General features: G+C 44.3%; 1 protein-coding gene across 1 annotated transcript; it reads right to left on the bottom strand.

Moving 5' to 3' along the window:
* Positions 1–3,576: 3,576 nt before the first annotated feature.
* LOC139832402 (uncharacterized) lies at positions 3,577–4,521 on the bottom strand. Its single transcript, XM_071822155.1, has 4 exons — positions 4,321–4,521; positions 4,218–4,239; positions 4,015–4,176; positions 3,577–3,731 (listed from the first exon to the last, which is right to left on the bottom strand). The coding sequence occupies exons 1-4, from the start codon at positions 4,519–4,521 to the stop codon at positions 3,577–3,579; spliced, it is 540 nt and encodes a 179-aa protein (XP_071678256.1).
* Between the last annotated feature and the right edge of the window lie 11,899 nt (positions 4,522–16,420).

Here is a 16,420-nt window from a genome sequence, read left to right on the forward strand (position 1 = left end):
ATTGGATAAGCTGGGATCCTATGTGCGTTCCCAAGCGCAGTGGCGGGATGGGCTTCAGAGATTATACAGATTTTAACCAAGCACTGTTAGCTAAACAAGCATGGCGTTTGGTGACAGCACCAGACTCTCTATGTGCTCGAGTTCTAGGTGCAAGATATATTAAGGAGGGCAACTTTCTGGGCGCAGCATACCCAAAGAGAGCTTCATATACTTGGAAGAGTATTTTGTTTGGGAGAGATCTGCTAAAAGAAGGCCTGATTTGGCGGGTGGGTGATGGTACAAAGATCGATGTTTGGAACCAAAATTGGATTCCAAGATCCTCACTGAAACGCCCCATATGCCACAGGCCGGATAAGAATGTTGAGAAAGTAAACGAGCCGTTGTTGCCTGAAGGGGAAGGTTGGAATATTGATAAGCTAAATGAGGTGCTTTTTGAGGGGGACGTCGATGATATTCTGAAAATCCCAGTGGGTCGTGCTGGAACGGATGATTATTTAGCATGGAATTACACAAAAAATGGGTTATTCAGTGTCAGATCGGCGTATCACCTAAAACGGCATCTCAAGCGTATGTCAGCCGGGACAGCGAGTTCATCTTTGAACTGCAGCGAACACCAATGTTGGTTATCTCTTTGGGGCGCTAATGTACCAGGGAAAGTGAAAATACACTGTTGGAGATTGGCACAAAATGGGTTGGCTGTTGGGGCATAATTGAAAAGAAGACATATTAAAGAGGGAGTGTTCACCTCCGGCAGATATCAGATCACCAAGTGAGCTTCAAAATTGGCTCCTAGAATGGATGGGGAGGGTGGATGAAAAGGAGTTGACACTGGGTATGATGGCGTTGTACCACCTCTGGCTTGTACGGAATGATGCGCGGGATGAAGCACCGATTGAGGACCCCAGAAGGACGGCTAGCCGTATCCTGGCTCTATCGGAGGAGTGGCGAGAAATCCAAAATGCGGTTCCAGCGAGCAACCCGCGGGTGGAGGAGCACTGGCATCCACCACCGCTAGGATGGCATAAAGTGAACGTGGACGGAGCTTTCTCTCAAGATGACAAACATGGAGGCGGTGGAGTGATTATTCGCGACCATCATGGTGCTCCGTTGGCTGGAGCGAGCCATTTTTCCCCCATGTGAGTGACCCTGAGAGCTCGGAGCTCCTGGCTTGTAGACGAGCAGTCATGCTAGCGAAGGAGATGGGTTCGGTGAAGCTTATACTAGAATCGGACTGTGCGGGTGCTATGTCAAAACTGAGAAGCGGAGAGCTAGATCGATCAGCTCAAGGCCCGTTGGTTGAGGACATCAAGGCTCTGCTTGGCGAGTTTGAGGATGTCTTGATTACTCATGTTCGTCGATCTTGTAATGAGGTTGCACATCGTTTAGCGAAGGCAGGCTGTAGGGATAAGATTAGTGAATCCTGGGTGGGTACTCCCCCTAGTTTTGTAATGAACGCTTTGGCTCTGGAGGCCGGTGAATAATAAAAAACAGCCTGATCTTTTCTCAAAAAAAAAAAAAATCAAAGGTACTCACTCCCTGAAGTAGCAAATTTGTTTCTTTTCTTTCTTTTGAAACGAGGCAGTAGCAAATTTGTGGCGAATCTGTCCTTTTAATCAATGCTAATATTGCATTGCAACACAGAACCGTCCAAGTATCAATTTTTATCCTATGAAATTTGTTAACGAAACCGTCCAAGTATTTGTGGAGTAATACTTTTCGTATTTATTGTACCTTTCAATTCTATGTGTATTTTTCAAATTAGTGTGTGTATTTCTCGCGTTAATTAATGCATGTATTTTGTGATAGCAGTGGCTGTTTTTTTTTCTCATGTTGGTATGTGTACATCTCTACATTCATTGTATAGAATGTTTTTAAACACGGGAAACTAAGAAAAGAAAGAAACACACAAGAGAAACTGCCAAAAAAAGGGACAACGAATTGGGCACGTTGGCCTCAAATCTGCAGCGCGGCGCCTACTAGGGCGGAGAGGTTGAATCGGGACGGGAGACAACCGTGGCACTACGCAACTCAATTCAATCACTACAATAGATGTGACATTATACGATGCTCATTCCATGACGCTTTGGTAAAATGAAATGTTACATTTTGTGAAAAAATTGACTATTTGCTGACTTTTTTTTGCTGTATCGTCACAAAATGAGCATCATATAATGTCACATTAGTTGTAATGGATCCTCGATTCGAGACGGGAGGAGGGGGGAGAGGGGACAAAAGCAGATGCATTGTGGCTCACGCACGCCAGGGGCGGCAATTTAATTTGAGCCCTTCAAGATAGGCCTCCCGTGGAGCACTATGCTAGATTCGTGGTTGGCGCTCCATAGGATTCGTGGTGAAAGCATATGAGGCACCGTGAGCTCCGCGAGAGGTGTGAATGGCGCGTCATCGGTTGGGGACCTTGTCGGCGGCGGAGCGGCTTGAATTGATGACGGGAGGCGGTGGCAACGGTAGAAAGGCTTAGTCCTGAAATTTCCGTTGCTCCATGATTTTTGAGGTTTGCGGGAAATGTCCAAACATAGGCCGCTCTAAGTAGATGTGTTCTTGCGGGAAGAAGTATAAAAGAATTACGGTTTAAATCAGTTATGAGATCCAAAATGAATTTTTTAAGTCTAAATTCAAAATATCGAGTATTTTATGATTTTATCCGATTAGAGGATATGCTAGAGTTGCTCAAACCAAGCAATATTCCACCTCTAAATATAGGCAAATCTAGTTCTGCTGAATGCAAGCAGAGTGGAGGGACCGCGGGCACGATGACGACTTAGCTGGTACGCATTGATGCAAACCGATGGATTCCTTGTACTCTGCCGCACGATGAGTCGTCTCCATGATATGCCTTTGGAACGGTTTTACTACATAAGCTGCATGACACGGCTGCCGGACAGTGGGGTTGTATACGTACGTGTAGTGCACTACTGCATGTATGAAGCCATGAAGGTCAATCTGACACAAATATAACTGTACTATATATATTCTCCAACTAACTGTTTCCCTTTAAGGAACATTTAGTTTATTTTTTAAGACTGACTCAGAGCACTAATGTTCTTTATTTTTTGGTTGAGGAACGACTAACTCTACCGTACTGTTTGGTTGCTTGGGCCTGATTCGTGGCTCACTGGCATAGCGGTGTAAGCACAATTGCGCATCCAGAACGAGCCACAAGCTGAAATTAGCCTGTTGTTTGGTAGGTCGGGTTGCATCGGCTGGGTCAAAAAGAACTTTCTTTGTTTGCCTAACCAAGCCAAAATCTCGATGAAAATGATATTAGGCATGTTTGGTACCATCTGGACATGCCTAAGGTTACCTCTTCTCTATGACGGGTAGTCTTACCATGCTCTCACCTCTCATCACACATAAATCACACTGCATGATAGTTGCAAACTTACGAAGCATAGGTGTTCACGAAATCATCCCTAGCTACTACGAATACCCTAGCTAATACGAATTGCAGTTTATCATAATGGGATCGTTCGACATACGGGGATCGAAAAGGGGTCCGAGAAACAGAGGATCATAGGGGGTTGTTCTTCTTCTTCACCTTTTCTTCTTCACTTCTTCTCAGATGGTGGTGTTGCCTCTGGCTTCCCACATTGCGTCTTCCCACTCTTGCCTCTTCACCTTCCAGGCATCATTGTCGCCTGCGTCCAGGCCATGGCCGGTCTCTACTTCATCAAAAGTGACAACCTCTTCGAAGAACTCATCCTCACCCCAACCTAGGATCCAGTTGTGAAAAATGCAGGAAGCAAAGGACCAGCTTTACCTGAGTGTCAAACGTGTGGAACAGTTTCTGGTCAAGGACCTTGAACCTGTTCTTCAATGCAGCAAAGGCCCTCTCAATAGTGACTCTAAGGCTTGAGTGTCTGAGATTGAACAACTCTCTCGCATTCAGAGGTCGGTGCTTCGCAGAGAACTCGTTGAGGTGGTACCTTGTTTTCCTGAAGGGAGGTACAATTCCAGGTCGGCATGCATATCCAACATATCCAAGGTAGAACTTACCCTCATGGATTTGCAACCCATAAGGCCTTGACAAGCTGTCGGCTCTGATGCTCGCATTATGAGCTGAACACTCCCACCCAGCAAGCACGTAGGTGATCCTTATATCGAAATCCACAACTGCTAGCACATTCTGGCTGGTGTAGTGCTTCCTCCCGCAGAATGCTGCAGACATTGATCTCAGTACCTTGCAGTGACATGAGTACCATCAATAGCCCCAATGCAATCCTATACAAAAATTAGCACACAGTCATGTTTCTAACAGTACCACACATCTGATAGGTAGAAGGAACATGATTTTGTACTCACCCTAAAATAGGGGAACCACCTGTAGTTGTTCTTGATCTTGGGCGGTGTGTTCATTGATGCTGGCTTGATCATTTCACCTCTGAGCTCCGCAATTGCGTACAACACCTGCTGGAAATACCGAGAGATAGTCTCCGTGGATCGCCTGAATGTGTTACGGATGACTCTGAACCTCTGGTTATGACTGACGACATGAAGAAACATTGCGACTTGTTCTTCGATAGAGGTGTGGATGCTATCAGTCAGCAGTCCTCTACCCCTCAATGTTTTCACAAGTGCATAGAAAGGGGCTCTTCTCATCCGTAGCATCTGGATAGCCTCTACGTCGTTGCAGTTTTAGATGTTGTTTATGTTGGCAATGCTCTCCTGATCTCGTTGTAACACAGGTCCGTAAGTCACACGAGGATAAGCAGCATGCCTAACTGCTCTCTTGTGCACTATCAGGATCCAGGCTTGTATGCAAATGATGAGTGCTACGTGACACGCATACAACACGCGACCGTTGGGAAACCCAAGTGGAAGGTGTGATGCGTACAGCAGTAAGTTTCCCTCAGTTAGAAACCAAGGTTTATCGAACCAGTAGGAGTCAAGAAGCACGTTGAAGGTTGATGATGGCGAGATGTAGTGCGGCGCAACACCAGGGATTCCGGCGCCAACGTGGAACCTGCACAACACAACCAAAGTACTTTGCCCCAACGAAACAGTGAGGTTGTCAATCTCACCGGCTTGCTGTAACAAAGGATTAGATGTATAGTGTGGATGATGATTGTTTGCATAAAACAGTAGAACAAGTATTGCAGTAGATTGTATTCGATGTAAAAGAATGGACCGGGGTCCACAGTTCACTAGAGGTGTCTCTCCCGTAAGATAAATAGCATGTTGGGTGAACAAATTACAGTTGGGCAATTGACAAATAGAGAGGGCATGACAATGCACATACATGATATGATGAGTATTGTGAGATTTAATTGGGCATTACGACAAAGTACATAGACCGCTATCCAGCATGCATCTATGCCTAAAAAGTCCACCTTCAGGTTATCATCCGAACCCCTTCCAGTATTAAGTTGCAAACAACAGACAATTGCATTAAGTATGGTGCGTAATGTAATCAATAACTACATCCTCGGACATAGCATCAATGTTTTATCCCTAGTGGCAACAGCACATCCACAACCTTAGAGGTTTCTGTCACTCCCCCAGATTTAATGGAGACATGAACCCACTATCGAGCATAAATACTCCCTCTTGGAGTTAAGAGTAAAAACTTGGCCAGAGCCTCTACTAATAACGGAGAGCATGCAAGATCATAAACAACACATATATAATAGATTGATAATCAACATAACATAGTATTCTCTATCCATTGGATCCCAACAAACACAACATATAGCATTACAGATAGATGATCTTGATCATGTTAGGCAGCTCACAAGATCCGACAATGAAGCACAAGTAGGAGAAGACGACCATCTAGCTACTGCTATGGACCCATAGTCCAGGGGTGAACTACTCACTCATCACTCCGGAGGCGACCATGGCGGTGAAGAGTCCTCCAGGAGATGATTCCCCTCTCCGGCAGGGTGCCGGAGGCGATCTCCTGAATCCCCCGAGATGGGATTGGCAGCGGCGGCGTCTCTGGAAGGTTTTCCGTATCGTGGCTCTCGGTACTGGGGGTTTCGCGACGAAGGCTAAAAGTAGGCGGAGGAGATAGGTCAGGGGGGCGCACGAGGGCCCCACACGCTAGGCCGGCACGGCCAAGGGCTGGGCCGCGCCGCCCTATTGTGTCACCAGCTCGTGGCCCCACTTCGTATCATCTTCGGTCTTCTGGAAGCTTCGTGTGAAAATAGGCCCCTGGGCGTTGATTTCGTCCAATTTCGAGAATATTTCCTTACTAGGATTTCTGAAACCAAAAACAGCAGAAAACAGCAACTGGCTCTTCGGCATCTCGTTAATAGGTTAGTGCCGGAAAATGCATAAATATGACATAAAGTATGCATAAAACATGTAGATATCATCAATAATGTGGCATGGAACATAAGAAATTATCGATACGTCGGAGACGTATCAGCATCCCCAATTTTAGTTTCTGCTCGTCCCGAGCAGGTAAATGATAACAAAGATAATTTCTGGAGTGACATGCCATCATAACCTTGATCATACTATTGTAAGCATATGCAATGAATGCAGCGATCAAAACAATGGTGAATGACATGAGTAAACAAATGAATCATATAGCAAATACTTTTCATGAATAGTACTTCAAGACAAGCATCAATAAGTCTTGCATAAGAGTTAACTCATAAAGCAATAATTCAAAGTAAAGGTATTGAAGCAACATAAAGGAAGATTAAGTTTCAGCGGTTGCTTTCAACTTGTAACATGTATATCTCATGGATAGTTGTCAACATAAAGTAATATAACAAGTGCAATATGCAAGTATGTAGGAATCAATGCACAGTTCACACAAGTATTTGCTTCTTGAGATGGAGAGAAATAGGTGAACTGACTCAACGTAAAAGGTAAAAGAAAGGCCCTTCGCAGAGGGAAGCATTGATTGCTATATTTGTGCTAGAGCTTTGGTTTTGAAAACAAGAAACAATTTTGTCAACGGTAGTAATAAAGCATATGTGTTATGCAAATTATATCCTACAAGTTGCAAGCCTCATGCATAGTATACTAATAGTGTCCGCACCTTGTCCTAATTAGCTCGGATTACCTGGATTATCATCGCAATGCATATGTTTTAACCGAGTGTCACAAAGGGGTACCTCTATGCCGCCTGTACAAAGGTCTAAGGAGAAAGCTCGCATCGGATTTCTCGCTATTGATTATTCTCAACTTAGACATCCATACCGGGACAACATAGACAACAGATAATGGACTCCTCTTTAATGCTTAAGCATTCAACAATTATTAATTTTCTCATATGAGATTGAGGATATTTGTCCAAAACTGAAACTTCCACCATGGATCATGGCTTTAGTTAGCGGCCCAATGTTCTTCTCTAACATTATGCATGCTCTAACCATTCTAGCGGTAAATCTCCCTTACTTCAGACAAGACGAACATGCATAGCAACTCACATGATATTCAACAAAGAGTAGTTGATGGCGTCCCCAGGAACATGGTTATCGCACAACAAGCAACTTAATAAGAGATAAAGTGCATAAGTACATATTCAATACCACAATAGTTTTTAGGCTATTTGTCCCATGAGCTATATATTGCAAAGATAGAGGATAGAAATTTAAAGGTAGTGATGTCTACGGGTGCTTCTATTCTTGTAGACAGTGTTGGGCCTCCAAGAGCAGAGGTTTGTAGAACAGCAGCAAGTTTCCCTTAAGTGGATCACCCAAGGTTTATCGATCTCAGGGAGGAAGAGGTCAAAGATATCCCTCTCATGCAACCCTGCAACCACAAAGCAAGAAGTCTCTTGTGTCCCCAACACACCTAATAGGTGTACTAGTTCGGCGAAGAGATAGTGAAATACAGGTGGTATGAATAAGTATGAGCAGTAGTAACGGCGCCAGAAAAGTGCTTGCTGGCGTGTAGTTGATGGTGGTAATATTTGCAGGCAGTACAAATGCAGTAGAACAGTAAACAAGCAGCGATAGCAGTATTTAGGAACAAGGCCTAGGGATCATACTTTCACTAGTGGATACTCTCAACTTTGATCACATAACAGAATAGATAAATGCATACTCTACACTCTCTTGTTGGATGATGAACATCATTGCGTAGGATTACACGAACCCTCAATGCCGGAGTTAACAAGCTCCACAATTCAATGTTCATATTTAAATAACCTTAGAGTGCACGACAGATCAACACAACTAAACCAAGTACTAACATAGCATGCACACTGTCACCTTCACGCTACGAAAGGAGGCATAGATCACATCAATACTATCATAGCAATAGTTAACTTCATAATCTACAAGAGATCACAATCATAGCCTACGCCAAGTACTAACACGATGCACACACTGTCACCATTACACCGTGCAGGAGGAATAAACTACTTTAATAACATCACTAGAGTAGCACATAGATAAATTGTGATACAAAACACATTGCAATCATAAAGAGATATAAATAAGCACTTCACTATGCCATTCATAACAGTGAATAAGTATTCTGTGAAATATAGCCTAAGAGACCCACACGGTGCACACACTGTCACCTTTACACACGTGGGACAAGGAGTCTCCGGAGATCACATAAGTAAAACCCACTTGACTAGCATAATGACATCTAGATTACAAGCATCATCATATGAATCTCAATCATGTAAGGCAGCTCATGAGATTATTGTATTGAAGTACATAGGAGAGAGATGAACCACATAGCTACCGGTACAGCCCCGAGCCTCGATGGAGAACTACTCCCTCCTCATGGGAGACAGCAGCGTTGATGGAGATGGTGGTGGTGTCGATGGAGAAGCCTTCCGGGGGCACTTCCCCGTCCCGGCGGCGTGCCGGAACAGAGACTCCTGTCCCCGAGATCTTGGCTTCACGATGGCGGCGGCTCTGGATGGTTTCTCGTACCGTGGCTTTTCCGTATCGTGGTTTTAGGTCGAGGACCCTTAAATAGGCGAAGAGGCGGAGTCGGAGGGTCGAAGAGGCGGCGAGGAGATAGGGGGGCGTGACAAGGTATTAACTTGTCAATGCCTACGGATTGTAGACTAGGGTTTAGTTGGAAGTAGAGGGCAAGTAGATCTCGAAGGTTTCAGCCGAAAAAGTACTCGACGATTATGAAACTAGGGTTTGTAAACAATGATTCGATGATTTCTGTGTCCCTCGACTCCCCCTTATATAGGAGGCGGAGCCGAGGGATTCGTGCCGTACAAGTCACAGAGTCCGGGAAGGTTTCTAACTCATCCCGTAACATTACAAATAACACTTCCTATTACAACTCTAGTCTTCCTTAATAATATCTTGGGCTCCCGAATCTTCTTATTCTTCGGGTAATGGGCCTTCAGTAAACCCCGGGTACTATCTTCGGCAGGCCCATTTGGGATGCCTATGTCAGTAGCCCCCGAGATTTTGCTTGAATCGTAGAGTCAAGGAAAATCTCCACTGTTTATTTTTATTTGACAACTTTAACTTTCCTATATTTCTTCTCATAAACTTCTATATTGTACAGGGATAATGGTAGATGGGGCTAGTTCATCTGACGGATCAGGTACTAGTTAACTGCTCTAGTGGCAATCCGCAAAAACCTACTTCAAGATCACGTCCCTGGACATGATCTTGGAATACTGGTGTAAACTTCGACAGGTGCCGCTTAAGGTCTTACCATTCTATCGAGTCCCAGTAAAATTTATCGGGTACCTAACGCGTCCGTTAGGATTTTTCTTCGTATCTACTGATACGGATAAAACTAGCAGAGCGCAGTCTTCGGCGATGCCACGCCCAGCAGAACGGATCTGGGGTCTTACCTTCGCAAATTTTGCGGCATTCAGAAATTGATCACAACTTTGGCGTTCTGAGAATATATTGTCGAGTGCTTATTCGGCTGTTGGAATGGCACATTTTATCGAGTCAAAGATGACTTGTATTGCTCTCCCGATGGGAGTATATGCAGAATTATTTATTGTAATGTCCCAGGTTTAGAGACGATCGAGGGGTAGATTTTAGAAAGGGATGTGCATTGCATAGTAAATTCTGGGGAAATTTCGCGCTTTTAAACAAAAACTGCATCGAAGGGGGACAAGTTTCTCTCTCGACACCTTACAGGGTTAGGGTTTCGAGAGTGCGACAAACTTGCACCTCACTTCATTAGTTTAGGGTTTTAAGAAGAGAGGGGAGAGTTGCATGATTTAATTCTTGATAAGTGACATGGTTGAATTTAAACCAATGTTGAATTTTGAATTTCAAATTCAAACATTAAAGAATTACCCTAAATAATTAAATTGTGAGAAAATTCATTAAGTAATTAATCAATAATAAATAATATGGACAATTATAATAAAGAAAAGCTCATTAGAGAAAACTTTGAGCTTTATTGATCATCACACAAATTACATTGTCATTACAATATTCATAAGTGAAATAAATGATTAATACAACACATTACATAAATGGCAGAATTGAAGAAAGAAAAATAAAGAAAAATTACAAGTTAATGATCTATCCTAAACTACACAAGATGATCATCATGGAGATATTGCCAAGAGGATCTTGATCTTCATCCAGAGCATCACATTGTTCCCTGTAAATACACAAACAAAGACAAAGACAAGTGTTATGCCAAGTGGCATTGCCACTTGGCAAGTTAGCAAGAAAATGTGAATTTGAGAGGATATTATCAAGATCAGCCGAGCTGATCCACCAAATGGACCAAGTTCCAACCAGGAACTACACAAGCAGGTCACCAGGCAGTGTGCATGTCTACCAAAGACATACACAACAGGAGAGTCACCAAAGTGACCAGGCCAAGCTGTCGACCAGAGAGAGCAAGAGGGCATCATATATAACCTTTTTGAGCCAAACCCTAGCCATTCTGTCGATAGAACTTCCCAGGGTAAGATCATCAAGAACAAATAGAACAGGAAGAACACCAAGTTTCCCAAACAACCAATCTATCCATAACAGTTCCACTAGAACTGTTGTAGAACAAGGCACAAGCAGGAAATCAAGCACAGGCTAACCAGGAGGAGCAGGGCAAGCTCACATCACAATCCTGAAGCCAAATCCTCTACACCAACAACCACTTTCTAGGAGCTGGAGTGAGGTATAAACAGATCAACCTGAGCAAAACCCTGGTTTGCTCATAAATAAGCATTTGCATATGTCACAGAAAGCCAAAAAGGGTAGAATACCCAGCTTGTATCATCATCTGGCTACCAAGTCAGTTGGTGCAAGCAAAAAATGGGTGAAGCCAATAGGAAATCCCCAAGGGAACACTGGCTAGACCAAAACAGTGGCATAACCAAGGCAATCCAGCAAGGAAATGATCCTATCTATTCAACCAAAGCCACTTAGCACCTAAAACCTAGCACACCATCAGATAGATAGACAATATGTGTCTATTCTTGTTTGTCAACATCAAAGATCACTGGAAATCCAACAAGGAATTACCCAGTGATGCATTCACTAAGCCATAGCAAGCCAACAAGGGTGGGAGCTACCTAAACAGCAATGAATTGCTGTCAAGGTCACCTCAACCACTGAACCAGCCCAAACTAATAAGCCATGCACAGCTATCATCACCCAGATGGGTTCAAAAGGAGGGCTAGGGTACCAACCAAGTGGTGGCATCCATCTAGCCCTGCCAAACTCAATGAAATGATCATTACTGCAAGCAGTTCACATCACTTATCCATTTTAGTAAATCCAGTAAATACAGATAAGTGAATCCTATAAGGAATCAAAGCACCAGAGTCTTGCAGCTGATCCAATGGATCATTGCAAGCATCACCAACTGCTTGAGCAAGCAAAAGCATGCATCAGTACAGATTTTGGTGTCACACAGACACAAAGATGAGCAGAAGAGAGGCACAGTCAGAGCACAGCAGATTCTACAAGCAACTGATGATCATATGATCATCAGAAGCTTGTTAGAGCATGCCAAGACATGATAGAGCCAAGCCTAGCAACCACACATTTAACTAGGTCAACTATATAGCCACATCTCATAAACCATTGCATCACAGATAAGTAAATAAATTAACTACAATTGTATTCAGAAGCACACCAATGAGGGTTGGTGTTATTTAGTCAGTAACAATGCTCAATTGAGCATAATCATGTAATTATAGGACACAGAAGAGCACACTGGGGTACTGGCACTTGTAAATTTACAAGAATTTCACACAGTAAACAAGCCAGAACACCATAAATGAATACACTTGAGTAATTGGTGAAGATAGCATCAGGAACAGAGACACTGGCACTTGCATACTACAAGGATCATGCATAATGATCAAGCCAGGGACAAGATTATGCACATACAGAATATCCTAGTAGCAATAATGATCACAGGAGCCAGCCAGCAGGCCATGAGCATCACTGGATGTTCATGAACAATCACAGAAAGGCCACAGTAGGAATTGAGCATGCAACAGAAGTGCATAGAGGAAAATAGAAGAGCAGCAGCAACTAGAATCCATGGCTAATGCACAGCAGCAACATACGCATGGCAGCCAAAGATAGCATCGTGGCTGGCTTGGCGCAAGGCACACAGAGCGTTGTACAACAAAGAAATAGGGCAAGACTCCGCATCTACATGAGGAGAGGCATGCGAGTAATTAGAGCATGGCATAGAGGAGGATGAAGAGAGGGAGAAGATGGAGGCGCATGTACCTGGAGCGAAGCAGACGGCAGGTGTGGCCGTGGCGGCCACGGCGGCGCGCGCCGAAGGCACGGCGGCACCTGGCCAGGCCATGCCAGGCCTGACTAGTGCCGCAGCGCTCCGCACCACGGCGGCGCAGGCCGGCGGCGCCATCACGCCATGGCGCCAGGCTCGTCGGCAACGACGAGATCACGGCGATTCGTCGCGGTCATATCACGGTAATGATGGGGAAGAACGGCGGCGGCGAGGAAAAGCAGATCGATGCGGATCAATCGAAGCGCCGTCGAACGGCGGTTCGATTGATACCCATCTCACCGCCGGCGATGGCCGGAGTCGGCCGGAGAAAATCGGCAAAGGCGGCGGCGACGCGGGTGTCGCCCGAGCTCAGAGGGTTAGGGTTAGCGCGTGCGCGAGAGGAAGGGGACGGGTGCGTCCGACCGAGCCGGACGAGCGGCTCGGGTTAGGGTTAACCCACTGGGCCACCCTGACAGGTGGGCCCAGGGGCAAAAAGGACCTTTTACAATTTAACAAAAATATGAAACTTTGAAATTCAACAGAAAATTATTAAAAGCTCTTAAAAATAACTTAAAAATATGAAAAATGATCAGCATAAAATTCTCTATTTAAATAAAATATCAAAGAGAATTTTGAAAGACAATTATGAATAAGTCCTATTTTGATGATTTAAATAATCATTTAAATCACACACCTAATTTTCTATAAATGAAATTAAGTCCATTAATGTATTTGGACTTTAAAAACACCTTGACAACATTTCAAGGTTGTATTTTACTTGGAATGGAGTATCCTCAAATTATTCTTAGTATTAACCTCTTACATGAAATAATAACGACATCGGAAGGGGGGAACAAACCCTAAAAATGGAATCATGCATAATTGCCTCTTTAACCATTGCCCTTATCGGACAATGATGCTATTTTTCAGAGGCAGAGGACAAGGGTCAGTCCACACCTTCCAACTGCAAAACTTTGCAGTGTTCAGGCAAGTTCATCACTTGCTCATGTCATTTGAGTATTTCTATCAAATTACTTGCAAAGTATTATGGTTATCACTATTGCATAAAAAACCAAAACCACTACTTTCATAACTATGAATATGACTATGTGGTGGGCAATGGAACCATGGATTGTGTTGATATGGTGGAGGTTCCATTGCAAGGGTTAATATCCATCTAGGATTAAACAACAAATGTCGCCAGTGATTCTTGTGCCGTAATACCGTGTTAACCATAAGATCCGGAGTGGGACGGAGTAGTCAAAAGTGTTTCCACCTCTCGTTCATCAACGGATGCGCTTTACCGTAGTACACTTGTGATCCAAGGGGGCAAGCTGGTGAGGCTGGGGAGTCCTAAGTCCCCACGGCATAGTCCGTAGTACACTTGTCGCCCGAAGGAGCAAGATGGTGAGGCTGGGGAGTCCTAAGTCCCCACGGTATTGCGGTCTAGGATGGGTTGCAGCTACCGGCGTAGGAGTGTATGGTAGAGCCCAGCACTGTTGTCGTGGTCGGGGTCCACCTTGAAATCTACAGGAATAATGGGACCGACGTGGACCCAGGGTCGGGGCATGCAACAAAGGGTGGGTGTTCGAGGTAGCGGAGGAACATAATTGGCTAGACCTTATACCGGGCCTCACACCAAAGGAAGTGTGGACGGGAAAGCTGCCCGGTTGGCACCAAGGTTAAGATCTCTTATGGGTAAAGCAACACACCTCTGCAGAGTGTAAAGAATCGTGGACTGTCACTCCCTCGTTCCGGGATAAGGAATCGCGAACGCGGCCGGAAAGGAGCTCCATGAAGTTCTAGTAAACCGGTGAAGGCTGACGGACATAGCTCTTTGAAATAAAAGCAATCTCTTGAAGAAATGTTTATCAAAACTTGCATTGGTATTAGACTTTCTGGTCTAATATCGTAGCTAGTGCATTAAACACCTCTTATCTATAATGAACTTGTTGAGTACGCTCGTACTCATACCACTCTTAAATCCCATGCTTAGATTGTCTGAACCGTCTGGAGGAGGACTACGACGACAATGAAGGAGCCGAGATTATCGGCTATAATGAACCTGACCTCTCAGGAGGAGTTGAAGGCGTAGACTATCTCATAGTCTACGGATCCGGGGAGGCTTCTGGAGGAGAACAAGCCTAGAGATATCTGATGAGTAGTTGAAGCCGAGCAGCACAAACTCTTAATATATAGCGGCTCGAGGAAATAAATGTTTAGCTTAATGAGACACTTATATTGTAAGTTAAGTTGGGTTCGCCTCGAACCCAGGAGTATTCCTCTTAGGACCCAAGAGGAGCTCCGAGACGACATGTGTATATTAATTGTAATAATATGTGAATGAGTTATGGACCTTGCTATGTTCTGTTGTACTACTCTGAGGGATGTAATATTTGCGGAATGGTACTTCGTGAATGTTATATCAACGACTGGCATACTACAACATGCAGTGGCATGCAGGGTCACCACAGTTGGTATCAGAGCAAAAGCTTTGACCTTAGGTTGGAACCTAGTAAATGGGACCAAACGTTAGGAGTCAAATAGGACTAGTAAAGAATTCTCTAAAAATATGGTGTATATTCAATTGAGAATACAACAATCATATCTTTTAGTGCGATAATTCTTTATTATCTCTATTATGATGCATTATTACTAATCTTATAATCTTTCTATTTCTACAGCCAACATGGCAAGTTCACGACCGGGAAGAAACGTGAAAGTTATGGATTCCACACTGAACGAATACCAAGGAGGACTTGCAGATATCCTACGAGCCATGTTATTGGAATTTGGGTGCGATTCCCAGATTCCAGTAAAGAAGTACATGTTCTATGATGGACCGGTATTAGCCAAGTGCAGGGTAGGACTGCGACTTCCCGAATCTTTGGGAATGAGCGTAGTCATGCCAGCTGGAGAAGCTAGGACAACCAACACAGCCTACCATATAGCGGTTATGAGAGCCATAACCGACATACAGGAACATAAGACAAAAGAGCTTATGGATTCCGAGTTCTCCCATATTCCTCATAATCAGGAGGAAGAAGATCCCATGCTCAACCACTACAAATATGCTAAACGCAAACCCATAGCAGCGGCAAAATATATGGATAATAGCCGCAACTTCATATCATTACTCTTTCAGTTGAACCATCATCTGATAGGAGCAATTGATACGATCCTTGAGGAATTCACTGAACCCAAGGAGGAGAGTAGGGGAAAAGAACCTATGGAGAATGTAGTGCACACACCAGTTTATTCAGCTGGTGACTACATCAGCATTGATCCACTTGCACGTGAACCTACACCTGCTACACCTGGGAACTACCTGGGTAGTTCCTATGGGGGATACGAAGGCGGAGAGGAATCCGGAAACAACCAGCGTTCCGAGACTCCTATCGAGAATTCCAGGGGTTGGCGTTGGGGAGATGATACTGGAACTCATAGTACTTCTGTGTATTATGATGGAGAGATGAATGATGACGCAACAACCCAGAACCAGAGCTATCCTAGTAATGAAGGAGTGGATGGAGGATATCCGACTCAAGTTGAGTCGGGTATGAGTTTTGGTAACCCTTATGGTGGGGCTACAGGAGAGTACACCCGATGGGTGGACTATGATGCACTCAACGATCAGTTTGTAAACACTGATTTCTCCCTAGGATCATCATCGGATTCGGATTACCAGCCAACGGGGAGACCTTATGTTCCAGGGTCTATCAGGAGGACGACACGTTCGACCGGATGGAAGCCTGGGATGTACCGGGAGTGAAGATCGACTAGAGTCCAC

Source organism: Lolium perenne, chromosome 1 (genome assembly GCF_019359855.2).
Source record: "Lolium perenne isolate Kyuss_39 chromosome 1, Kyuss_2.0, whole genome shotgun sequence".
Lineage (NCBI taxonomy): Eukaryota > Viridiplantae > Streptophyta > Magnoliopsida > Poales > Poaceae > Lolium > Lolium perenne.

Excerpts from the sequence above, each read along its gene's own strand:
- LOC139832402 (XM_071822155.1), bottom strand. The coding sequence starts at position 4,521 with ATGTTTCTTCATGTCGTCAGTCATAACCAGAGGTTCAGAGTCATCCGT. Across the intron at positions 4,240-4,320 it reads GGTGGTTCCCCTATTTTAGG|GATTGCATTGGGGCTATTGA; the intron begins GTGAGTACAAAA and ends ATTTTTGTATAG. Across the intron at positions 3,732-4,014 it reads TGGGTTGCAAATCCATGAGG|GTTGGGGTGAGGATGAGTTC; the intron begins GTAAGTTCTACC and ends ACTGGATCCTAG.